Source organism: Uranotaenia lowii, chromosome 2 (genome assembly GCF_029784155.1).
Source record: "Uranotaenia lowii strain MFRU-FL chromosome 2, ASM2978415v1, whole genome shotgun sequence".
Classification (NCBI taxonomy): Eukaryota; Metazoa; Arthropoda; class Insecta; order Diptera; family Culicidae; genus Uranotaenia; species Uranotaenia lowii.
The window spans coordinates 62,953,228-62,981,010 of NC_073692.1; the positions used below are offsets into that span (position 1 = coordinate 62,953,228).

Consider the following 27,783-nt stretch of genomic DNA (forward strand, 5'->3'; position numbering starts at 1 on the left):
TTTGTTAAATGCCTAATATCAATCATACAATTGTAGATGAATCCATCATATTTACAGTTGAATTAATTACACCACTACTGTCGAATCTATGATATTCATAGTTGATCGCCTGAGATCAATCAGCAGTTAGTAATTGAATCTATTATATTTATAGTTGAATGCATAAAATCAATCATACAATAGTAGTTGAACCTATCATATTTATAGTTGAATCTATTGTATTCATAGTTTATTGGGTGAGATCAATCAGCAGTTTGTAGTCGAATCTATTATAACTATAGATGAATGTGAGAAAATCAACTACACTTTGATGATTGGTATAACTAGCTGAAATAATTGGCACATCATTCATCTTTTTTCTCGGTGTTGACCGTCGATTTTTTTTAACAACACTGTTTATATTTCAGCAGTATGTGATTGAAATCCCACTATTCTTGCATCACAGCATACGAAAATAGAACAAGTGTTTTAAGCATCTTGACGGCCGCAGATCTAGAAATGTGCTACAAGTGTCAAAATTTCTACCACTTTTTTCCAACACGAGTAAACTTGCCCCAAGCAACCAAAAGTCACATATTTACTGGCATTGAAAGTTACATATTTGGTGCCAAAGAGAATCAACTGCACAATTCCCTTTAGTGAACTTTATGAACTCATTGATGAATTTGAAAGTTACAAAAGTGATTAATATATGCGTTGTAGGTGACTTGTTTTGCCGAAATCCCATGTGTGAACTACATGTACTCATTAACGAACTTGAAAGCTGTAAAAGTGATTTTTACGTACGTGATACGGGACTTAAGTCGCATAAAGGGTACAAAAGTGCTCAAAACGGGATTTGGCAATTCACAAAAAGTGCATTGAGGTGCTTTCAAAATACCACATCCAGTTTTAGTTTCAGTTAGAACAACATCTAGGTGTGGTCTAGTGGTAGCGTGTTCGATTCTCACCACGAATGTCAGGGTTCGATCCCCAAGCCGAGCAAGTTTTTTTTTCAAAAAGTAATTTGGTAATTGAGAGACCATTCTGATCCGATATAAGTAGGAAATGTTGGAAAGAATCAATTGAGCAATTTGTCGAATTGGAATCCGGCGCGTGGCATCATGGCGGCACCATGTATAGAACATAATAAATAATCAAGAGAAGATGATATGAACCGATTCTAAGGGTGCAGTTGATATCGAGAGAAATTTTTGGCTCATTTTACGATTTTTCGGAAGCTGAATTAAAAGGCCTCTGGAAGCTGAATAGAATCAATAAGACTTGTTTTGGAACTTGGAAGTATCAATAAGAATTTAAATTTTGTGCTGTAAGAACGTACTTCATATCAATGATGGGGCTGAGTAAGCGTTTTTGTACCTGTTTTATGGGACTTTTGGTTACTCGGGGATAAGAGAGATATGGGACCTTTTTAATCATAAGAAATAACGCATGTGAAAAAGATACAAAGTATTGCTCTTACTGTCATTTTCTCAAAATCTCCTTTATGAAGAGTCATCAATGAATCCGTTTCTATTTTCAATTCAAAGTTGCACTAGAGACACACCTCAAAAAGTGGAATGCAGTCTGATTCACTTGGTAGGGTATCCACATGAATAAAAATGGGATCGACTACGCTAATCGTTCCACGGAAATAAATGTCATCGATACGGTTGCCAAAAAACTAGGTACAAAGGTCAGCGATTATTTGACGATTTGGCATTTTTGTGGTTCCTGGTCGTATCCAATCCGTGTCGTATTCTTATCTATACAATAATATGTTCGACATTGACAATTACGACTTATCGCCGCAAACAGAAATCCAGCTTGTATGTAATTGATTCTGACTAAAGCACTGTACAATGTTCAGCATGTAATATTTGATTTTTTGTGTGTTATCTGCTAATCGATTGCAGATTTTGCCCGTAGATGATTCGGTTTATTTATTTCTTATGAAATAATTCCTTGAAAATTTGTTCTGCATGTTATGTCTTATCAGTGTTTTCTATCTTGTGATAGAAACTTGTAATTTTCCATTGAGTATGTTGAGAAATTTAATAATCTCTTAAATATTCTAAACAACATTAGGATATCAAGAATTTCTCTGACTATCTAGTAAAGATCTGAGTTGAAACTTATTCAGTGAAGGTACGAGTACAAAACTATCACACTAAAATGGCTGATTCGATGCTCAATTAGTTAAGATTAGTAATTAAATCGACAATTTATCGGTTGCACAAACTCCAGGAGCAAAGGGAACACCGTTGATAGCTTTGGTTGTTGGTGATAAATGCGCATGTTTCCTCCACCGATTGGGAGCGTTTTTGGCATCCTCGATCCGTGACAACTCGTTGATTCACTAAAACGAAGAAAAAAAATCTTTTAGTAATGTAGTCGACTTGAATTTATTTAGAAAAAAGATTTGATTTAATGATTTGAACATGATAATGATTCTCACTATGGTCATTCTAACATGTGTTGTGAGCCTACTTGGATGAATAATTCTACTGATTCAAAGCAATCGAAAGATTCATGAGGGTCATAATAAATATGAGGTTCTTTATAGATCAGGCAGATTTATAATTATGTTCGTGTAGCTATTTTGTTCTGAGCGTGTGCTACCATTAGAGTAAACAGTTAAACAAAGAACGAGTGATAATAGTATACAGTTTGTATGAAATTAATCTGCGGCTTTATCGTAGAGGGTCAAAGAGTTGAAATGAAAGACGGATAGAAGATCAGAAGAAAATTCTAAGGTGGTGAAAAGAGCGAAGCGCATTTGGAATAGAATCTTGACCACATACTCAAAAATAATTTGGCTATAAAAAATCAATTACAAAACATCGTTCAAAAATAATCGAAAATAGTTAGGCCAAGATTTCGGACCGTTGACCGTAGACAACTCAATCCAGTTGGAACTTGCGCACAAAACCGAAAATAAGAAATCTACCTAGCCATCGATCGAACGATATTCGCACAATAGAAGACTTAACAGAGAGCAACCACAAGCTAAAATTTTTTGTCCGTTCGGCACATGTGCACTCACATGGCGGTCGAACCGTCCATAATTAATTGTATCGAAAAATGTAGTGCCTCCTCTATTAGGTACGACTTCTTCAATACAGTTAATTGGTGCGGGACAAAGAATTTAGTATGTGTTATTTAGTATTTTTCTGATATTCTATCCGTCTTTCATTTCAACTCTTTAACCCTCACCAATAAGGCTGGTAAACGGTGGATAATGTGCAACACGAGACCCCATAGTGATCATATCACCTCTTATTCACAACTCCTATCTCTACCTCCCCGCGGTGCCGGCTGGGGTGCGAGTAACCTAAGCGGAGATCGGGTACCCAACCCCGGTGGATGCTTTGGTCGCATGCAGACTGAGAAGGTGGCCGCACGCGTCTGTTCCGCAGGTCAGGGGCGGCTGAATATATGAAATGCGGCTCCCGCCAGCTAAGTCCAAGATGGCAGCCCCATCGCGGGATAGGGACTTTAGGCTAACAACCTACTGCTCCCGATTTGAAATTGTTACGGAATCCGAAAGAAATGACCGACCTGGAACTTTGGCGACGACTTTTAGCATGAAAACACGGACACGAATTGGAACTTGGAATGTTTTAACCCTTGCCCAACAAGGCAAAATGGAACAACTTGCTAGAGAGGCTAGCCGCCTCAAGCTTGAAATTCTGGGACTGAGCGAAGTCCGTTGGCCTAATACTGGAGAACACAAGACACAATCCGGGCAAGTCCTGCTTTACTCTGGCATACGAGGAGAACATGCTACTCGGGAACGAGGAGTTGGTTTCCTGTTAAGCCCGCAGGCCTACGCGGCCCTCATTAGATGGGAACCGAATAATCGTAGCCAGGTTTAGAACACGGGTTAGAAACCTTACAATGGTCCAGTGTTATGCGCCAACTAACGTTGCCGACTTGCAGGAGAAAGAGCAGTTTTACAGTCAACTGAACAGCGTGGTTGAGAGAATTGCGAAGGGTGACATTCAAATCCATTTGGGCGACTTCAACGCAAAGATTGGCTCCGACAATCAGGACCTTGAGCGCATCATGGGGCGCCATGGGCTAGGACAGATGAGCGAAAACGGAGAGCTGTTTGTAGAATTTTGTGGCAACAACAACATGGTGATCGGTGGATCGCTCTTCCCCCATCGACCAGCACATAAGGTCACTTGGGTATCCCGAGATGGCCGAACAGAAAATCAAATTGACCACATCTGCATCAGCCGAAAATGGAGAAGGAGCCTTCTTGATGTCCGCAACAAGCGAAGCGCAGACATTGCATCTGACCATCACCTCGTCCTTGGCGAGATACGACTGAGAGTTGCACGTGTCCAACGGCGCGAGGAGAAAGTCGGGTGTCGATACGACGTCCGCCGGTTGGAGAATCCAGAGGTGAAAAGGGCATACGTTGAACAGCTAGAATCCCGAGCCTCGGAGCTGCCTACAGACGGAACAGTCGAAGAACAGTGGTGTGGAATCAAGAATGCCTTTATCACGACGAGTCATGGTACTCTCGGTAAAGTTTGTGGAAGAAGGAGTGAATGGATGTCGGATGAAACTTGGAGGATGGTCGATGATCGGAGAAAGGCGAAAGTCGGAATTGAGCAGGCATGTACCGGGTCAGCCAAAGCAGCCGCCCGCTTACGATATGCGGAGCTGGAAAAGGCAGTTAAACGAGCTTGTAGACGAGACAAGAGAGCCTGGACAAACTCCCTAGCCGAAGAGGGAGAAAGAGCCGCCGCCAATGGAGATATCCGATTACTTTATGACATTTCTCGCCGACTCAGTGGTGCAAGGACTAATGCAAGAATGCCGCTAAAAGACCGAGCAGGTCAGTTATTGACCGATCGAACAGATCAGCTCAAACGATGGACTGCGCACTTCGAACAACTCTTCCGAGTCACGAATAGCGATGGCCAACAGAATCTGCAGCTCGAAGCGCCAACAGTAAGTCGCATAAATGGCGTCAACTCGGAAGCGCCTTCGCTGGCTGAAATAGAAGCGGCAATCAAAAACATGAAATCCAACAAAGCACCTGGGATCGATTGCATCCCTGCTGAAATGCTGAAAGCCGACCCTGCCCTGTCAGCACAAATGTTGCACCGCCTTTTCGCTGACATCTGGGATACTGCAACATTCCCGGCCGACTGGATGCAGGGTATCCTCGTAAAGGTCCCGAAGAAAGGAGACCTGGCAGAGTGCGATAACTGGCGAGGCATAACTTTGATCTGTACAACCCTCAAAGTACTCTGCAAAGTGATTCTGAACAGGATCCACACAGCAAAAAAAGTGTTGCGATATTACATCGAAAACGTGCACATAACTTGAGTTGTAAAGGCGACCTAATATTACATCTTTTTTTTGTACAATCTAGTACGTAGAACGGATGTAAAAAGATCAGTAAATGTATGTATCAAAGTATAAAACGTCAAACATTAAGAATGTGCGAAGCTCCTAACATTTTCAGTCATTTCCAGTTCATTATTAATTTAAAAATAATAAAGATATGAAATATGAATATGTAAATTCAATTTTATATATCGTATAAGTGGAATTAGCACGTGCAATCGAATCCTGATAGTGAAATATCCTATTGCTTGCTCTCTGGCTCCATTTTAGAATACCATTTTCAGTTATGAATCCTGATGCTGAATTTTTTTTCAAGTTCTGATTTAAAAATTTAAGTTTTGAATTGGTTTTGAGCGTGAGCATTTGCCACTAAATATATTAAATTATGTTGTGTTTTTTATAAGCATTGGTTCAATTTTTTGATGAAATGGTTGTGATTCAAGTTGGTCGATATTTTATTGAGATAATATAGAATGTAGCTTTGTTTTTATGTTTTTTTTTTTGTTCAATCGGATTTTTTAAAACAATTTATGGTTTGGTCGAAATTTCCACATGTCAATTTACTTAAAATTTTGAACCGCATGTGAACAAATTTGATAAAACTAAAATTGAAATTCGATTTTTTTTATCTTCTGTATAACTATGCTCATGTAACCAGATTAAGAAAAATATAAAAATCAGAAACATATGCTTGAATTGCAAAAAATTGAACGCTTTCAAAGAAGAACTCGACTCAAAAAGCTTCGCTCCACTAACCTAGTTTGGTTTGAAGTAGTTGGTAAAGAGTCTTCTAAAACCCCTAAAGAGCTTTTCATATCTTTCCCCAACGAAGGTCGTTTCTTATGAAATCAAACAACGAAACTTCTAATGATTTTTTTAATATTTATTTTTACTTTTTCTAAACTTAAAACTTAATCTGTCAAAAAATCAAGATTATTAATCAATTATTTACAAATTCATATAATAAGGGATCATACTAGTCGTTGTGCGCTACCCACAATTGTTGCGAACGAGTTCCTGTATCGGGTTTGATTTTCAATATTAATTTTTGAAGAAATTCCAGAGTTTTGGATGCGCACATCGGATATTTGAAAAAGTAGAAGAAAAAAGTTTGAAAATAGTTCTCAAACGCCACAGAAATGGTATCACAACGTTCGGTTAAAAAACAGCCTTTAGCAAAAACGTAGTATTTTTGTTGAAAAACGCAATCTAAAAAAGAGAAAAAAATATTAGTAATTTTGAAACACAAAACAAATAATTTGATTTAAAACCTATTCTCACAATCACTGGATTTTGTTTGAACTATTCGTTGTTTGTTGATGTTGAAATATTATTCAAAAGTTCCGGAACTAACTCCTGTAGATTCTTGAAAATGATGATCGAGCAAAAATTTTTGTCTGACTACAGAAAATTCATTCAGAAGATATTGTATATGCAATTTGTGGACTTTAAATCGAATGTAGCCTGCCGTTGCCTAAATAACTGCTTGTTGGGCCATTCATTCGTTTCGAGACATGGCCTCCAAATACTCAGGGTCACCTTATCACCATTTAGCAAAGGTTTCCACACATGCTGGCCAGAACTTTGCGGTCGCCGAAGGTATGTCGCGTGGTTTTTAAATTTCTCAGCCAGACTGCCACTTCCATCACCAACCATAAGATTTTTATCATCAACGTTAATCGTTAATCTGCGGGAAAAGCCAAAATTCGATATGAATCGAAAAAAGTCTAAAATTTTGATAAACAACCGGAAAGTTTTGTGAAAAAACGCTTTGTTAAACTGTTTTTTTTAAACATTTTTTTCCAAATTTTGTAAAGGAAATACAGAAAATAACTTACCTTCAGCTTCGGACGAATCTTATTCCGAAGGAAATCAAATAGAATGATTTGATTCTCGGTAAATTCCCTAAAAATAAAAAAAAACTCAAATCAACCTTCCAGTTGAAGATTTGCTCAGGGATTCTGTTAATTTTTATGTAACTTACCCGCCGAACAAATCCTTCTTGGCCGCAAAATCCTAAGTTCTTGTTTTGAAGCGCGGAGAAAAACAAATTAAATTTTCGACAACCGCGGACTACTACGCTGTAATATTACAACGGATGATATTATATTACACAAGACGGCGTGTTCAGATTCCTTACATCGTTTGGATGTAATAAAATGTATCCAACATATGTAATATTTTTAATTTCTTACGTAAATGCCTTAAAGTTGAAAGATGTGTATTATTACATCAAACAACATGAATAATGCTTTGTTTGGCTAACATCAACTGAAATTACATCGGCCTACGTTACATTTTTTTTTGCTGTGCAGGAGAAAATAGACGCTACACTCCGACGGCAACAAGCTGGATTCCGATCTCGACGATCATGTGTGGACCACATCACAACGCTACGAATCATACTGGAACAAATCAACGAATTCCAGGACTCTCTTCTGCTGGTGTTCGTTGATTTCGAAAAAGCATTCGACCGACTTAACCATGAAAACATCTGGGCGGCTCTAAGGCGACGAGGGGTCCCAGAGAAACTAGTCCATCTCATCGAAGCACAGTATGAGGCATTTTCGTGCAAGGTCTTGCACGACGGTGTCTTGTCCGAACCAATCCCGGTAACTGCTGGAGTGAGACAAGGATGTATTCTATCACCGCTACTTTTTCTAATCGTAATGGATGAGATTCTGATTGGATCGATTGACTGTGCACCGAACCGAGGATTGCCGTGGAATCCTTCAACAATAGAGCAACTGAACGACCTTGACCTGGCTGACGATATTGTTTTGCTCGCCCAAACACAACCAGATATGCAGAGCAAACTCGACGACCTCACCGAAAGTTCCAAGGCAGCAGGTCTCAAAGTCAATGTCGGAAAGACCAAGTCGATGGAGATCAACACAGGAAATCCCTCCAGTTTCATGGTAGCTGGGCAACAAGTTGAGAAAGTGGAGTGCTTCCAGTATCTTGGTAGCCAGATTACGCCTGATATTGGTACCAGAAAAGACATCGAAACACGGATCAGAAAGGCCCGATTTGCGTTTGCGAGTCTCCGAAATATCTGGCGGTCACGCCATATCTCTCTACGAACAAAAATCCGAATCTTCAACTCAAACGTCAAATCCGTATTGCTGTACGGGTGCGAAACTTGGTGCACATATGCGGTAACGACGCGAAAACTGCAAGTATTTGTAAACCGCTGCCTGCGGAATATCATCCGCGCTTGGTGGCCTGGCAACTGGATCTCGAATGAGGAACTACATCGCCGGTGTCATCAAAAGGCGCTAGAAATCGAGATTCGGGAACGTAAGTGGAGATGGATTGGGCACACGCTGCGAAGAGATGAAAACGAGATTTGCAGAGAGGCGCTAGATTGGAATCCAGAAGGTCATCGAAGAAGAGGCAGACCCAGAAATTCGTGGCGGCGAAGCCTAGCCGCTGAAATCCGAACTGTCGACGAGAATCTTGACTGGGACCAGGTGAAGACGCTGGCTCCGGATCGTCAACAGTGGAGGTCTTTTACCACGGCCCTATGCACCGGAGGATCGGCGCGGGATCATTAAGTAAGTAGTAAGTAAGTATAAAGCCGCAAATTAATTTCATAAAAACAAAATCACGGTGATTTCTCTTCTTAAATAGTTTACAGTGTAAATGTCAAACGCACACGCGGGACAAAAATGTAAACAAGAAAAAGTGAAAACAAAACAGCTTCGTCGAAAATGTATTGAGTGATTTTGTTCGCCATCCGCGATGCCAGGTAAATGCAATGTTCAGAAAATCGCTCAAGAAAAGCAATCAGGAATCGTTTCAAGCTAGAATACTGATACTTCCGAGTGCTGTGATAAGCACGTGGTAAAATAACCCGTTGGGTATATGTCGAAAATCAACACTAACTTGATACAAGAAAATATACCATGCCTCATCGGGGGCTACCTTTGCTATTCGTCACGTGGCTTATCGACGGAGATCGACATACTTGGTGATACATTTTGAACGTCACTCCCTCAATCATTCCCGAACGTCTATCGTCGCATCATTGTTTATAATGATCGTTATTGATAGACGATCATGAATGTTTCAGAAGGAAAAATCTGAAGAAATACCAGGACCAGATGTTTGAAAACGCCTTAGCACATGCTGGACAGTTAATTGCGGTTACCTAGTCATGACCTTGTCCTTCTACGCAAAGCGAAAAATAAAAAAAAATCTGATAACCTACATAGATTGTTCAAAACTGATACATATCAGTTGTGATCCTAAAAGGTTGAAAGTCAGCAAGGAGGAAATTACCATTGAGAGGTTCGATAGCTGATAGCTGCGTCCCTCTTTATCACATCATGTTTCGCAAATGTGTTTCAAATTCAGAAGCGTCGATGTCATGCTTGATTGTTTATATGACTTGGTTGAAGAAGGAAAAATTGACTGCTTTGATTTTTTGGCTCAGAATGTAGTCAAGCGTGGCTCAGTGATTGATTTTAGGAACATTGGGTAAATGTTTGACGTTTTTAGTTAGGACAAATGTATGGCCGTTTTCAAAAACTCTCCGAAAGCTTCCTAACTAATCTAAACTTTTCTATGGAGGACTGTTGCTAGTGTTTGCTTAATAAATCTCATTGCATTTTCGCAATTCTTCCACCAGCAATAAGAAGCCCGTAATTCGTTCGCATCGCAGAGCCGTAGCCAGCAGGAACGAGCGTAAGGCGGCGATTTCACAAAACTCGTTATTCATGTATACGTAATTGATGCATTCATCTTTAAAATTTTATACGTAATATACAAACTTTTGAAGTTCTTTTGAGTTTCAAAATATCAGAATATTTTTTTTAAACTGATGTTAACTTGTTTTTGCATAGAAGTTTTAAAACACTATATTCAATGGTTTTTAAAAAGTAATTTAAGTGCAATTCTTGCACTCATCAATAGAAAAAAACCCCTACATGTAGACTTTTGATGTCTGTATAACAGTGGAAGGCTCTGCTGGAGCTTTCAAATGAGCTGTCAAATCTGGCAAACAATATGCTTTTCTTTCCACCATATGTGAATTTAGGCAAGGGAGACATAGGCAGACAAAAGCTCGAACTGCTCGATTTTTCGACTGTTATAATATGCGCAACATTTTATTTATGCACGCATCAATTAGAAATTCTGTGAAAACGAGGCCTAAGGAACAACATTGCCTAAAGGTAAGAAATATACGATGGAATATGTGTGGATGGATTCCCAAGCAACCAAAAGTCACATATTTACTTGAATGAAGACATTGAAAGTTACATACTGGCTGACAAAGTGAATCAACTGCCCAATTCCCTTTAGTGAACTTTATGTACTCATTAATGAACTTGAAAGTTGCAAAAGTGATTAATATGTACGTTGTATGTGACTCGTTTTGCCCAATTCCCATTAGTGAACTATATGTGCTCATTAACGAACTTGAAAGCTGCAAAAGTGATCTATACGTACGTTGTACGGGACTTAAGTCACATAAAGGGCACAAAAGTGCCCAATACGGGATTTGATCATTCACATAAAGGGCACAAAAGTGCTCAAACGGGATTTGATAAGTCACAAAAAGTGCATTGATGTGCTTTCAAAATCCAATCACCTCTTCGAGTTTTAGTTTCAGTTAGAACAACATCTAGGCGTGGTCTCGTGGTAGCGTGTTCGATTCTCACCACGAAGGTCGGGGTTCGATCCCCAAGCCGGGCAAGTTTTTTTTCAATAAGTAATTTTGTACGTGAGTGACCATTCTGATGCGATATATGTAGGAAATGTAGGAAAAAAGCAATTGAGCAATTTGTCGAGTTTGAAATCCGGTGCGTGGCATCATGGCGGCACCGGTACAGAACACAGTAAATAATCAAGAGAAGGTGATATGAACCAACCGAAGCCAACGGTTCAGTTGAGAAAGAGAGAAATTTTTTTGCTCATTTTGCGATTTTTTTGGAAGCTGAATTAAGAGGCCGCTGAAAGCTGAATAGAAGATCATAAAACTTGTTTTGGAACTTGAAAGTATCAATAAGAACTTAAATTTTGAGCTGCATAGAACGTACTTCATATCAATGATGGGGCTGTGTAAGCTTTTTTGTACCTGTTTTATGAGACATTTGGTTGCTTGGGTTAGAACCGACATCGCGGCAATCGTCTTCAGCGTGCAGGGAGTCAGTCAGTCCATGATGAACCTAGTATGGTGGTCTCACATGCCCAATTACACGTTCAGCCATATTGAAAAAAGTTTTGACAGCTGGCTGAAGTGTTTACGAAAAAGGGGGTCCAGGAATGCCAGGTGTTTATGGGTGGACCAAACAACCAAAATCCTGAACCGGATGTTGCTTGTCCGATCCTTGACATCAAGGTCGGACTCAGGGTGTTCACCATCGAAGCGGCAATCGAGGCTACATCATGCGCTACGTCACTGCCACCGCTGACGCCGCCCCTTCCATCACCCTTTAGCTCATCGGTTCCCTCGTTCAAAAGTACCAAAAACTTCATCTGGTTTTTCCAAATGATACCCATCAGATCCAGATTACTCGATTGGATCTTCTGGAGCAGCGATGGCAACATACAGGGGTCTTCCTGAAGCAGCTTCTTCATGTCGATGAAGATCGGATGTTCCTGCAGGAGGGCCAGCCGCTTCTCGGACGATGGAATGTAATGCCTCGCCATGTTTCCATCCGATTCGATGACTTTCTGCTGCTTCTAGACAGCTCTTGGATGAAAAAAGTGTTGAATAATCATAAATTTGTCATAAGTAACGCATAATTAATGTTACTCGCCGCTATCGATAATGCTGGCACCGTCGTTTATAGGTCCAACGTCTTCCAGCTTTGCTTACCAGCCCGGAGCTCAGCCGGAAGATTTTTTTTCGATTTTATGAATTATATTTGCAAAAATCAAGGCGAAATCTTTGTCTTAGCAATATTTGGATTGACAATATTTGGATTGGCAAAACTTCGTGTTTTACAAAAAACCAAAGCATCTGGCATCCCAGCCAGCCATCAGCCAGCCAAACAGCCAGCTGTCAAATTTCGGCTGCGTTTCGCCCTCTCCTCCGCATCCAACCCTCGTCTACTTTTTGCCAAAGTGAGACCACCATATCTAGATTCATCATGAGTCAGTCGGCGATCAAGCGAGTGAGTCAATCAGTGTGTGTTCTCCTGGTAGTTCGTAATCCAGCGGTTCACCAGTTTTGCGTCTTAGCTTCGGAACTCTGGACAGGTCTGCACATTTGGCGACCGTGGCAGGTTATTTCTCGTTATCTTAGTTAAAAGAGAAATTATAAAGAAAAATCGAACCGAAAAAGGAAAACAAACCCTGGTTCACGTTGAGAAAATTATAATCAAAGTTACTTAAAAATCAAACACTTCATTAATTACCCATTAAGCGAAAATCATAGTAAAATGAGTAATTCAAATACTCCTTAAGCGAGAAGTAGTTGAAGTAAAAATGTAGTGCCATATGTGATAAATAACAGGATTCGAGTTGAGAGGACAGCTTGAAATTGGAAGGCGATTTGAGAGGACAGCCTGAACGTTTTAGAAACAATTATGCGAGTTGGGAGGACAGCATTAAATTTGAAGGCAAGTTGAGAGGACAGCCTGAGTTGATGATGAAAAAAACAAGCGAGTTGAGAGGACAGCTTGACATCGAAAGGCGAGTTGAGAGGACAGCCTGAGTAATTAATAAGAATTCAAGCGAGTAGTGTAGACAGCTTGAAATCGAAAGGCGAGTTGAGAGGACAGCCTGAATTATTGATGATAAAACATACGAGTCAAGAGGACAGCTTGAAATCGAAAATTGAATTCAGAGGAGACAGCCTAAGTTACTGATAAGTATTCCAAGCAAATTGAAAGAATAGCTTGAAATTTAAAGACGAGTTCAGAGGATAGCCTAGGTTACTAATCAAATTGGAAATTAAACGGATTGAAAGAACAGCTTGATAAAAGAACATTCTTTGGGTCATTGCGAGAGGAGAGTGTGAATGAATTGTTCATAATTCAAGTGAGTCAAAAGACAACTTGGAATTTTAAAGCGTTTTGAGAAAGCAGCTCTTCTAATTAATTTGAGAGAAAGTTGGATATAAGAGAGTACAATAAAGCGAGTGAGCACGATAGGATAGCTTGAACAAACTGTCTTCAAATTCAAATGCATCAAGGGCTGTATTTGAAGAAAAGCAAATCAAATGAAAACCGTTAAGAGAATATCATTAAAACATAGTTAAGAGAACAGCTTCAGTTTAAAAAAAAATCGATGACCAATGTAGCGGATAGTTTGATGAGATTAAACAGTGACGAAATCGAGAGAACTAGTTGGATTGATTGTTTTAAATTCTGAGTCGAGAGGACAGCCGACAGTCGAGTCAAGATCTCATCGATTTAATTCAAGAGGGTTAGAAAATAAAATTTAAGAACAAATTCATTGCAAATTGATTCGTCAAGTCAAACTGGGAATGGATCATGATAACGGTAAACATTCGAGAAAACACCTCTGGAACTTGAATACAAGTGAGGTAAGCTTAATGAATTTGATTGTGATTGACCATAAAATTAAATTTAAAAAATATATTTGTGTTGAAATTTCCATTGTTTCGAGTGTATAAGATTCAAAATAACTGTTGTGATATTCTAATGAAAATATTTTAATTTTAAAAGTTAAAAAGTCTTAATTTCGCACAAAAACTATACATGCAAGGAAAACAATGTTTCAAGTCATGAATTTATAAAAAAAAACTGTTTAAACATAAGGCGACCGTTGTTTTTAGTATTGAGTCATCAATGTAAGAGTATGTGACACAATCTGTAAAAGATTATCAATGATAAACTTTTTAAATTGTAAGAAGGAATGAAAAAAGGCCTCACGTGTCATATGTTTAATGTGATTATAATGACATGAGAAAACCGTTGGCATTTCAACAACTATTTGAAACGTGAGACCTCATTTAAAAACTGTATACGAGCTTTTGACTATTTCGCTTGAAAGAACTAATGAATCTAATGTAACTGGTTCCAAGTTCATAATTCTCGGATGTCAGAGGATAGAACGAAAAATATAAACAATCATGATATTGAAACAAAGTAGAACATAAGATAAAATTCCAAAATATCCAGCTTCAAATCAAGTTCTGTCAGTTTCTTCAAATCAAAACAATAACAACCATTTACGATATTCTTGCGATTAAAATAATAACTATAGTATCTTTATGGCGCTTAACCAGTTAGTGGTTCTAAATCCTGTATAATCTACGGTACCGTCTCAGACGTAAACGAGGGTTTTTTTAATCGTAAGATATGTAAGTACTTTGCACTTGAAGCCACTTGAAGCCAGAGGTACAGGTGATGGTCGTTATTTTGAAAGTCTGTCTATTCCACACATTTTCAGAACCTGAAACCTAAAGTATGACGAACTGAGTTGCAGTATTTTTGTTTGTATTTTTGATCGCTCAAACGCATTTTAATCTACGAATTATGATTTACAACCCACAATGAATCAGAGCACAATCAATGATAATCACCCTTCTCCAGAAAAAGCTTCTTATCGCGATTGGTTTCAGCAAGCGAGCCTTTATTTATGACAAGGTAAAATTATGTAGCTCTACCAGACGCATTTGAAGTGTAGGGAACCTACAGACGTCAAAAGCTGGCTTGGTTTGACTTTTTTCGGTCCAGTATTTTTACTTCAAAACATACGAAACCAGCACATGACAAATTTGCTCACTTCTAGCTTGATTTTTGATTTTTCCCCCTCTGTCTTCCATTATCAGTGTTCAATATAAGCTGCCGGCGCCATTACCCAGTGCCAAAATCCGTAGGAAAGACAGTGTGGTGCGTTATCTGTGGGTCTTTTTTTCTGGTTCCGATTTCAATTTGCATTCAGCTGTCCTCGGTCCTCGATAGTCTGTCATGGCCTAGTGAATATACCTAATCAGCCCATATCTACGCATGACACGAGGGGGTGATTCTTGAGCTATCAGGCTTACAAATCAATAAGAGCAATTTTGAGAAATTACTACAACAACTTTTTTCCATTTTAAATAAGTGTCTTCTCTTAACACGATATTTACTTAGGAAGTAGCGAAAATGGTCACATATAAAACCAAACCTAAACATAAAATAAAAAATTAAGCTATATTTTTTGTCAATTCTATCATTTTCGTCTATTATGTCATTTTTTTCATTTTTGTCATTTTTGTCATTTTTGTCATTTTTGTCATTTTTGTCATTTTTGTCATTTTTGTCATTTTTGTCATTTTTGTCATTTTTGTCATTTTTGTCATTTTTGTCATTTTTGTCATTATTGTCATTTTTGTCATTTTTGTCATTTTTGTCATTTTTGTCATTTTTGTCATTTTTGTCATTTTTGTCATTTTTGTCATTTTTGTCATTTTTGTCATTTTTGTCATTTTTGTCATTTTTGTCATTATTGTCATTTTTGTCATTTTTGTCATTTTTGTCATTTTTGTCATTTTTGTCATTTTTGTCATTTTTGTCATTTTTGTCATTTTTGTCATTTTTGCCATTTTTGTCATTTTTGTCATTTTTGTCATTTTTGTCATTTTTGTCATTTTTGTCATTTTTGTCATTTTTGTCATTTTTGTCATTTTTGTCATTTTTTGTCATTTTTGTCATTTTTGTCATTTTTGTCATTTTTGTCATTTTTGTCATTTTTGTCATTTTTGTCATTTTTGTCATTTTTGTCATTTTTGTCATTTTTGTCATTTTTGTCATTTTTGTCATTTTTGTCATTTTTGTCATTTTTGTCATTTTTGTCATTTTTGTCATTTTTGTCATTTTTGTCATTTTTGTCATTTTTGTCATTATTGTCATTTTTGTCATTTTTGTCATTTTTGTCATTTCTGTCATTTTTGTCATTTTTGTCATTTTTGTCATTTCTGTCATTTTTGTCATTTTTGTCATTTTTGCCATTTTTGTCATTTTTGTCATTTTTGTCATTTTTGTCATTTTTGTCATTTTTGTCATTTTTGTCATTTTTGTCATTTTTGTCATTTTTGTCATTTTTGTCATTTTTGTCATTTTTGTCATTTTTGTCATTTCTGTCATTTTTGTCATTTTTGTCATTTTTGTCATTTTTGTCATTTTTGTCATTTTTGTCATTTTTGTCATTTTTGTCATTTTTGTCATTTTTGTCATTTTTGTCATTTTTGTCATTTTTGTCATTTTTGTCATTTTTGTCATTTTTGTCATTTTTGTCATTTTTGTCATTTTTGTCATTTTTGTCATTTTTGTCATTTTTGTCATTTTTGTCATTTTTGTCATTTTTGTCATTTTTGTCATTTTTGTCATTTTTGTCATTTTTGTCATTTTTGTCATTTTTGTCATTTTTGTCATTTTTGTCATTTTTGTCATTTTTGTCATTTTTGTCATTTTTGTCATTTTTGTCATTTTTGTCATTTTTGTCATTTTTGTCATTTTTGTCATTTTTGTCATTTTTGTTATTTTTGTCATTTTTGTCATTTTTATCATTTTTGTCATTTTTGTCATTTTTGTCATTTTTGTCATTTTTGTCATTTTTGTCATTTTTGTCATTTTTGTCATTTTTGTCATTTTTGTCATTTTTGTCATTTTTGTCATTTTTGTCATTTTTGTCATTTTTGTCATTTTTGTCATTTTTGTCATTTTTGTCATTTTTGTCATTTTTGTCATTTTTGTCATTTTTGTCATTTTTGTCATTTTTGTCATTTTTGTCATTTTTGTCATTTTTGTAATTTTTGTAATTTTTGTCATTTTTGTCATTTTTGTCATTTTTGTCATTTTTGTCATTTTTGCCATTTTTGTCATTTTTGTCATTTTTGTCATTTTTGTCATTTTTGTCATTTTTGTCATTTTTGTCATTTTTGTCATTTTTGTCATTTTTTGTCATTTTTGTCATTTTTGTCATTTTTGTCATTTTTGTCATTTTTGTCATTTTTGTCATTTTTGTCATTTTTGTCATTTTTGTCATTTTTGTCATTTTTGTCATTTTTGTCATTTTTGTCATTTTTGTCATTTTTGTCATTTTTGTCATTTTTGTCATTTTTGTCATTATTGTCATTTTTGTCATTTTTGTCATTTTTGTCATTTCTGTCATTTTTGTCATTTTTGTCATTTTTGTCATTTTTGTCATTTTTGTCATTTTTGTCATTTTTGTCATTTTTGTCATTTTTGTCATTTTTGTCATTTTTGTCATTTTTGCCATTTTTGTCATTTTTGTCATTTTTGTCATTTTTGTCATTTTTGTCATTTTTGTCATTTTTGTCATTTTTGTCATTTTTGTCATTTTTGTCATTTTTGTCATTTTTGTCATTTTTGTCATTTTTGTCATTTTTGTCATTTTTGTCATTTTTGTCATTTTTGTCATTTTTGTCATTTTTGTCATTTTTGTCATTTTTGTCATTTTTGTCATTTTTGTCATTTTTGTCATTTTTGTCATTTTTGCCATTTTTGTCATTTTTGTCATTTTTGTCATTTTTGTCATTTTTGTCATTTTTGTCATTTTTGTCATTTTTGTCATTTTTGTCATTTTTGTCATTTTTGTCATTTTTGTCATTTTTGTTGTCATTTTTGTCATTTTTGTCATTTTTGTCATTTTTGTCATTTTTGTCATTTTTGTCATTTTTGTCATTTTTGTCATTTTTGGTAATTATGCCCTGTTTGGATCCCTTGTCACCCTGATGGTTATTTTCTACATCCGACGTTTCGACATAGTCTCAAGACTTTTTCAAGGAATGTGAATACAAGAAGTATAAATATAGGCTCTGAATTAAACTAAGAAAGTGATACAAACACTCACCAATTCGCTCGGTGGTGTAGCAAATGTTGACCGGTGTAGGCAGGTGCTTCCTAGCCTGTGGCCTGATTGGTGTAATCAGCGGTGGCCAAAGCGTTCCGGATCCGGCAGTCGTGAGAACCACTGTGGGCCATGTTGGGGCTGCTGTGGTCAACTCTATCGATGTCCAGGTGGGCAGAACGGTGGTCAGGGGTGGCGTTACCCAGGTAGGATAGGCTGTCGTAAGTGGAGTTGTTGGGAACGATGGGTTAGCGGTCGTAAGTGACGGGGTTGACCAAATTGGGGTGCCGGTAGTGAGCGATGGAGTTGGCCAGGTGTCCCAGGGCCATGTTGGCCAGACTGTAGTGAACGGGGGTGTCGTTGCCGATGGAGGAACCGTGGTTAGCGTTGGTGTCGTTGGTTGGCTGGTGGTGGGTATCGTTGGCCATTGGGTAGTAAACTGTGGCGTAGTTGGTCCAACTGAGCCTGTCGTTAACGGTGGGGATGGCCAAATGGTCGTAAATGGGGGTGTCGTTGCAGAGGGAGGGACCGTAGTCAGCGATGGCGTTGTAGGTTGGGTGGAGGGGGAAATCGTAGGCCATTGGGTTGTGAATTGTGGTGTAGTTGGCCCAATCGAAGCCGTTGTCAGCGATGGTGTAGGCCAAAAGGTTGTGAACGGAGGAGAGGTTGGTCCGATACTTGGTGTCAGAGTTGGAGGATCCGTAGGCCAATACGTTGTGAAGTGGGGCGATGTGGGACCGTAGCTGGTTTCTACAAAGGAAATGTTTATTTTATTACAACATCTACTCAAATCACTATTGATTTTTTAAGTGTAATCTTGCTGAATCAGTCAGTAGTTAAGAGGGTGGATCATCGGCGTGGGTATCGGATGCATCTTCCGAATTAAGCTGACCTGTTTTTGAGCCTGGGCCTCGTAAGCCAACTTTGTCCCAGGTTCCGAAAGGAATAACTTTGGGACCATAAAGACGATCACACCTACCGATGCAGGATCTTTCCCTTGAGTTGGGATCCTTATTGCACAAGTTATTCAAACCAAAAAATAGCAGAGCAATTGGAGAAATCGAAATCTCGAAAAGGAGTTGATTTGATGAGATCACTACCACTTAAATACCGAAGGCAATCTCAGATTGACAACGTTTTGATAGACAGCCGGTACTTTTCGGACATCATCTGATGATGGTGAAGAGGCGCCAAAAACTCTCCGTAAACTGACACCTAACTCGGTTAAATTTCACACGACTGAACCAACATGAGTTAGCAGCAGACTACGCGCAATCGCTCGAAGCAGCGCTGCCAGCAAAGATCGAAATTGACGAAGGACTGTTGGGTTGGGATATCATCAAGAAGGCCATCAACAGCGTTGTCGAGAGCGTCATCGAGCATGTGTAACTGCGGTCGAGAAGACTTTGCCCTCGCAGGAAGTGTAACTTGTACAAGACGCTCATCAGACCGTTCGTCCTCTACGGGAATGAGATGTGTATATTGCTCGAGTAGTGCGTTAAGAACCACCTTTGTCGGCCTGCAGGAGAACGGAGTGTGGAGGCGAAGGATGAACCACGAGCTCGCGCGACTGTACGGCGAACCCAGTATCCAAAGATGGTGAAGCCTGGTCGGATATACTGGGCAGGAAAGTCAACTATCTTGATGAGAAAGATCTGCGTTAGTATTCCAATATGGAACCCGTAGTAATGAAGTCATTAGTCGACTTAGAGTCGGTCTGCACAAACAAGTGACACTTGTACAGCTGCCAGTGAACGCCTATAATATTCTTCAAAATGGGTGAATTAGTTCGGGAATGGGTGATGTGCCGAACTACCTCCATTGATATAATTGATAAGGAAGTTCGACCGTAGAACCTTTAAGTGTCTTGGTGTCGACAGAGGATGAAAGTGCAGGCAGGGTGTCGACCTGAGGTCGGACTTGAAGTCGACAAAGGCGAGGCGAGGTCTTGAGTCGAGATTTGATAACTAGCGCGAATACTATCTCTCACCGTTAAAGAGTAGTTTAATGACAGTTCGAGGTGAGAACCAAGGTCAAAGGCCCCGGTTGGAGTTTATGGAGAAGGAGCATAGCGCCCTTGGATTCAAAGTAGTAAACTGGGGAGACGCGGTGGCCCACCTTGCCTTGGAACGCAATTCATTAATGTGGATTCACCACCTGGGTAACCAACTAATAATGAAAAAAAATCTAAGTAAATACATGGATTAAGAGTATCTATAATAAGTAAGCTGAGCCAATTTGTAAAACATATTTATCAGTTAAAAATTGAAAAAAGAGTGCTTCGTTAGCTTTCTTGTTGTCTGTAAGTACCATTATGGTAATTTTCGATGAGATTTGGCTCGATGAGGGATAAGCCAGTCGAGGAACATCCTGATGGAAGTAGCAAGGTTATTAACGATAGGGGTAGCGGTCCAATGAACTCAAGAAAATAAGGTTCACTGGAACATTAGGGAAGGTCTAATGTGAATTTGGCTATCTTAGGTACTAAAAATCAATACCGAACTATCACAAGAATGGATTAATGCCACATTTAGTAGCACGTTCTTTGATGGAAAGTCGTCAAAGGTGGTCTTTAGACGTAGCATAAAACATGAAAAAGGGATCTTGAAGAAGTTGTTTCTCTACTGTTCTGTTATAGAAATGACTGATAAAGTTTTTTACATTTGAATATTTTTGTTCATATTTTTCAAAACGGTATAAAACTTTAAGCAACCAAATAATTTTTACCCATCCTTCAAAATAAGTATTTAGCGTGCTGAAAAAAAAACGAAAAAAAACCTCTTTTAAAACATCAACAAACGGAAATTCGGAACAGAGTGAACTTTGAAAATCGAAAATCTCGCCAAGATTTTTCAGCCAGTCATCTGCTCACTTCAGCACAAAATTGGACTGATGTTTGATTACAAAAATAATCAAGAAAATTGGCATCAGTGTCGTTGTCAAATTGCGTTTTCGAAAAAAGGAAAAGTTAGAAGTCAGTTTGCTACCGGGGAAGCAGTTCGTGTCCAGGACCAAGCTCTTGCCCAAGAACATAAAAGGCAAATTGATTCAGGTAAGGCTGAGGAAAAGCCCTATTGCCGGGCCAACATCGATTCCGGTTAAAAACACGGCGGATACAAGCAGTTTCAGCAGGGGTCGAGAAATTGTAAGCAGGGCTTCATGCAAAATTAGCCGTTACTGACCACGAATTTTCTGTTCCGCACGACTTCCGTGATTACTACTTCGTAAAGGCGCCCGTACAATAGGACGTCGGACGTCGCGTCGCGTCAGCTGTTAACGTTGAGTTCTAAAACGCTGACGCGACGCACTGGAAATTTTTTGCAGCACAATACAGCGTCCACTGACAAGGCTTTCTGGAATTTTTGGGACAAAACTCGGGGTGCCAAACATCACGAAACACAGAAAAATTACGGTAATTTTAATTTTGTGTATATTTGTGTCCAACTTTGACAAAAAAGCATAAAAAAGGAATACTCAAAACCCTACTGACGCGCTGGAATTTTGATTCATTTCAAAACAAAAACGTCGACGCTGGAGAACGCTGATGTTTATTTAGAACAAGTTTAGCGTTTTAGTACAATGCTGTCACTGAGGCGACGCTCCATTGTGGTGGCTCAAACGGAAAACGGTATTCCCCAAAATTAAATGTCAACGCGACGCTGACGCGACGCGACGTCCGACGGGCTATTGTGCGGGCGATTTAAGAGTCGGGTAAGACGGTCGTTCGTCCCGAGGAATCTATAGAAGGCGTTGAAATAATTTAGGATCTAAGTAATCCGTGTCGTAAAATAAGAAAATAAAATTTATTCCACTGTCACACGTTAACGTAACCACACGTGTATTTCAATTGGTTATGTACCCAGATAGCCAAACCGGAAGTCAGTAATTTTCTTTGGTTACATCAATACATGGTCACTCGAACACGGCAAGCGGGAAGGACAAATCAAGTCCAAGGAAACGGTCCTCATCAGCAGTCTTCAAGAAATGAAGCACCTGGCGGAAGCGGTACGATCAGAGCAGGAAGCGTTCGAGTCGGCAGGAGTTTCGTTGCGTTGACCCCTCAGAAGCCGCGTGGAAGGGACAATTACATGTCGTGAGCGTTTGCGATGCGGATGATTTTGATCCGCGAGGATAGCTGGTCTGCTGTGGAAGAAGGTGATGATAGTGTGTCGGAAGATTTGAAGCTGCAAGCTTTGGCCACCATCAACCTGTGCATAGAAAGCTACAACTACAGCTTGGTGCAGGATGCGGTTAGTGCCGAGGACGCGTGGGCGAAATTGAAAACTGCCTTGGAAAATAGGATTGCTGAGAAAATTTACGTTGGTGCGGCTCGTCAATTGATCCAACGTTGAGGCATACGTGGACGAGGTGATGAATACCAGTCACAAGCTCAAAAACGTGGGATTCGAGGTGAACGATTCCTGGCTAGCGGCGATTATGCTGATGGGCTTTCCCGATCAATACGAGCCTATGATAATGGGGCTCGAAGCTTCCGGAACGGCGTTGACACCGGATGCAGTAAAGACGACAATCCTCCAAGACGTGAAGCTGGAACGTGGTCCGGTTGGCAGCAGCACGGACTTTGCTCTGTACAGCAGAATGAACCGGAAGAAATCAAGTGAATCGAACGAGGGTGGCAAACACTAGAAACTTAGCAACAATTGCGAGTAGCCGGGACATTTTGCCGTAAAGTGTCCACTCAAGGGGACGAAAGAAAGCAAGCCCAAGGGATTCTGCAGCATTTTTGCCATCGGAGACGTCAAAGCGGATGAATGGTATCTGGATTCCGGAGCCACCATTACCATGACTCGCGCGGATCAACCATTTGTTGATGCGGTTACCATGGAGCACGATGTTGGTACAGCAAACAACGGTAACATGAAAGCTGTCGCTAAGGGAACAACGGTTCACATGGAAACTGGTGAAGGACGAGTTGACGTTGCCAACGTGTTGAAGATTCCTGACCTAGCAACCAACTTGTTATCGGTGACCGGTAACAAAGTGATTTTCATGGCCAAGAAGGTCGAACAATGCGACGTCTAGACCATTTGAATGAGAGCAGCTTGAAGAAACTGAAGTGAATGGCCAACGGTATAGACTTCCAAAACGAAGCGATTGTCGATTGTGAATCGTGTCTCAAAGGAAAGCAGGCACGATTTTCGTTTCCGAGCAGCGAATCAAGAGCCACTGAGCTGTTGGAGTTGATACACTCTTATCTCTGTGGGCCCATCGAGGTGTCATCGTTTGGAGGCAGCTGTTATTTTGTCGACGATGCGAGCAAGACGGTCGTCGTCTATTTTCTCGAGCACAAGGACCAGGTGCTTGAGGCTTTCAATAAGTTCAAGGCCAATGCTGAGCGGCGAAGTGGCAAGAAGTTGAAGATCCTGCGTACCGACAACAGGACGGAGTACGCAAACCGAAGCTTCCGAAAGGTTCTGAAACGAGAGGGTATTGGGCATCAAACGACTTGTCCATACACGCCGCAGCAAAACGGCGTCGCGGAGAGGATGAACCGTACACTGGTGGAGAAAGAACGGTGCATGCTGAACGATGCAAAGCTTGGTAAGGAGTATTGGGCAGAAGCAGTCGCGACGGCCACTTATCTCGTCAACCGATGTCCGACAAGGTGTTTGGACAACGAAACGCCGGGAGAGGCGTGGTCTGGCAAGGAACCGAATCTTTGTCACTTGAAAGTGTTTGGTTCAAGAGTGACGACACACATCCCAAAAGCGAAGCGCAAGAAGTTTGATCCCAAGGGAAAGAACGGCATTTTTGTTGGTTATTTCGAAGATGTGTATGACCCCGAGCGCAACGAGTTCCAGATCATCTCGGCTGTTGTGGTTTTGGCTAAGGGAAAGGCGAACGCACGCGCAGCATGTGATGTGAAACCTGTTGAATTCTTCGAACTTAAATTCGACTACCAACTACTACGACGAGGTTCTGTGTCGGTCTGACAGAGAGCATTGAGTTCGAGCCATGAAAAAAGAGCTGCAGTCGTTGAGATGAAACAAGACGTGGGTGCTGACCGATCTGCCCGAGGAGCGGAAAGCTATACGGAACAAGTGGGTATTCCAACAAAGCGTGGACCCGATGGAGTTGTTCCCAGTCTGGGCTGTTCCCAGAGGCCAGGTCTGGATTACGATGAGGTGTATTCCCCCGTCGTGCGGTACGCGACGGTCCGATACCTCATGGAGCTGGCGGTGCGTTATGATCTAGACATCGATCAGATAGACGCCGTGACGTATAGGGTGAGCTGAAGGACGAGGAAATATACATGGTGCAGCCGCAGGGTGTGGAGAACCGGAGCGGTAAGGTGAAGCAGTCAAGTCACGTTTGGAATGCTCAGCTGGATGATGTACTGCAGAGCTTCGGACTGAACCATTTTTCAGTTGATCCTTGCCTGTACTGGATGGTGAGTGAGGAAAACTTGATGTTCGTCACTATCTACGTTGACGATCTCTTGAGTTTCACCAACGACCGGAAGTTGAAGCAGAAGTTGAAGGCGTACTTGTGCGAGCAGTTTAAGATAAAGGATCTCGGTGAGGCCAAGTACTGTCTAGGTGTCCGAATCACGAGGGATCGAGAAAAAGGAAAGATCGGGCTCGATAAACAAGCGTATGTCGAGGAAATTATCCAGCGGTTTGGTATGGTAGATGCGAAACCGGTGTCCATTCCAGCAGATCCGAGCGTGAGGTTGGGCAAGTTCATGGGTCCCAACGGTTTGGAAGAAGAAACTGAAATGAAGAAGATAAAGCGGCGGGATATCTGTCGTTCGCAGCTCAAGTAACTCGTCCAGATATTTCCTATGCGGTTAATGTGGTGAGCCAGTTCTGTTCGAATCAAGGACGACAGCAATGGGAAGCAGGCACCCGCTTCTTGAAGGGTACTACAACGAAGAAGCTGGAGTACAGCAAGCGCGGATAATCTGAGCTGGTCTGTTTTAGCGAAGCCGACTGGGGAGGAGATCCGGACAACCGAAGGTCGACGACTGGCTACGTGTTCAAGATTCAGAGAAGAGCCATTTCGTGGAACGTCAAGAAGCAGCCGAGTGTCGCCCTGTCATCTTGTGAGGCGAGGTACATGGCTCTGTCTCGAATCATCCAAGAGGTCATGTGGTGGATGAACTCGCGGTTGCAGATTTTTGAGAAGGAACCAGTGCTGATTCATTGCGACAACCAGAGAGCAATCAGCATCGCTGGAAACGAAACGTACAACCCCTACCTAAACGAGGACGTGAACATTTGTTACCACTCCGTGCGCGAGAGTCTTAAGGAAGGAGCGGTGAAGGTGAAATATATTCCGACGACGGATAAACCGGCTGATGGTTTTACGATGCCTTTGGCCGTTCAGAGCAGCAGCAGTTTTGTAAACTCGTAGCCGCTACGGATTAGGGAGGAGTGTAGAAGGCGTTGAATAAATTTAGGATCTAAGTAATCCGTGTCGTAGAATAAGAAAATTAAATTAATTCCACTGTCCCACGTCAACTTAACCACTCGTGTATTTCAACTGAATCATCCCCTGAAATCTGCTTTCAACTACCATTAGAGTGTGCTATTTTTTCGAATTGATTCGTCTGTCAGCGTCGGATAACCGGCTCGGGATCAAGAATCCTGTGCTTCCGACATGCTCGCAGGAACTGGGAAGTGATCACAGTAGAATTATGCTCTCCAGCCATGGACTGGGGAAACTCATCCTTCTCGGAAGGGGTTCTAGGTTCTAGCATCATCGATTGGCACGTCGCCTCAAAAATCGTCAACGTTCGTCGTTCCTCCGAATCGTCAAATTCCAGGGTCACCTCGAGGCTTTTCATCCAGCTACCAATCACATTCATCATCGCACCACGGAATCGGGAGGGCATTTCCCACTGGAAAGTTAGGCCATTGTTGAAATTCAATTGGATTTGTCTCATGAGCGTTCTGTAAGAGGCCCAGCAGAGTTGCCAGGCAGAACACGGCGTAATAGACGTATGACAACAATCAAAAGTCAACAATCAACAATCTTGCTTATTTTAGTAGGGGTGAAAGTACTGAATGTTTAATCTTTACCTAGTGGGGACATTTTTACTCAGAAGAATGGTAGTCATGCGTCACTCAACAGGTTCACCCGGTTACGATCATCAGAGAACGTAGGAGCGTTTCAAGAATTTTGTATTTCAGCAGACCTTGAATGAAGACTCCAACATTGGTGACTAAATATCTGGGTACAGTGCATCAGATAATACGATTGAGGCTTCAGAGGTATGCTCCACCTTTTACGTAGCAGAACTTGAAAGTAGGTCGCATACGAATGCGACACTCAACACTGAACCGTGAACTTTCAGTTAAGTTTATGGGCTGTAAATTCTAATCTTTTTTACTGCAGTTGGGGAAGGGTGGTTCAAAAAAACAGGTTCTGTGACTTGTGACACGATGACCCGACGTGCTTCTTAACGGCCGTAATGCGTACACCAATAAAGTAGTTTTGATGTTATCAAATTACGTTACAAGTGCGAATTTTACAGTACCTGATGCCGCAGGACACGTAGCGCACGTGGGTGCAGGGCTTGTCGGCAAAGTTGGCAAAGTAGGCGTTGGCTCCGGGGAAGTTTCTGGTGCACAGGTTGGACAAGTTGGCTGAGGACTTGTCGGTAAAGTAGGCGTTGGTTCAGGAGATGTTTCTGGAGCACACGTTGGGCACGTTGGAGCCGGGCTAGTCGGTAGAGTAGGCGTTGGTTGTGTCGATGTTTCTGGAGCGCATGTGGGGCAGGTTGGAGGTGGACTTGTCGGCAGAATAGGAGTAGGTTCTGGGGATGTTTCTGGAGCGCATGTTGGACAAGTTGGTTGCGGGCTCGTCGGTAAAGTTGGTGTTGGTTCTGGAGAAGTTTCTGGAGCACATGTAGGACACGTAGGTTCTGGGCTAGTGGGTAAGGTTGGCGTTGGCTGGGGTGTAGTTTCTGGAGCACACGTTGGACACGTCGGAGGAGGGCTAGTTGGCAAAGTAGGTGTAGGTTCTGGAGATGTTTCTGGAGCACACGTTGGACAAGTTGAGCTTGTAGTTGTTGGTGGACTCGTTGGTAGTGTAATGGTATTTTCTGGAGAACACGTGGGGCAAGGCGGGTCAGGACTAGTTGACAAACTTGGAGTTGTTCCAGCAGTTGTCGGTAGAGTGGGCTGTTCTGTAACAACATCTTCACAAATCACAACAGTTGTAGGATTGAGTTCACAATCCGTGCACTGATAACACACCAGCTGTGAGGTTCCTGAAAATCCAAGAATCACAAAAAAAAGTTCTTTCAGATACAAACATACTTCAATTTACCGAACTGGATCCCTAAAACAAAAAACAGTAACGTGATGCTGTTCCACATTTTGATTGCACTCTACTCTTCATAGGTTCGAGAAACGCGTTCACTTGTTTTTGAGCAAATAACCCGTCCAGTGAATTGCGTATCGGTTTTATATTTAGTGCGATGAGTTTTGAACACCAGCATCACTTGTTATCAAATTGCCAAAAGATACGATACGGAACATTGATGGGTCAATCCCTATTCAAATGAGAGCGTTATCAGTTGAAAGAAGTGTCGTTTTGACTCATCACGTACGAAAACGTGACTTACACCGGTTGTTTTCGGAATAAATTTTAAAGTATTTTTTAATGATATCCTTACCATCAAAAATAAGT

At 40.3% G+C, this 27,783-nt stretch overlaps 1 protein-coding gene across 1 annotated transcript; it reads right to left on the reverse strand.

Moving 5' to 3' along the window:
- Nucleotides 1-1,962: 1,962 nt before the first annotated feature.
- LOC129748611 (mucin-2-like) lies at nucleotides 1,963-27,514 on the reverse strand. Its single transcript, XM_055743272.1, has 4 exons — nucleotides 27,421-27,514; nucleotides 26,627-27,361; nucleotides 18,127-18,873; nucleotides 1,963-2,338 (listed from the first exon to the last, which is right to left on the reverse strand). Exons 1-4 carry the CDS (start codon nucleotides 27,467-27,469, stop codon nucleotides 2,205-2,207), a joined length of 1,665 nt encoding a protein of 554 aa, XP_055599247.1. The 5' UTR covers nucleotides 27,470-27,514; the 3' UTR covers nucleotides 1,963-2,204.
- Between the last annotated feature and the right edge of the window lie 269 nt (nucleotides 27,515-27,783).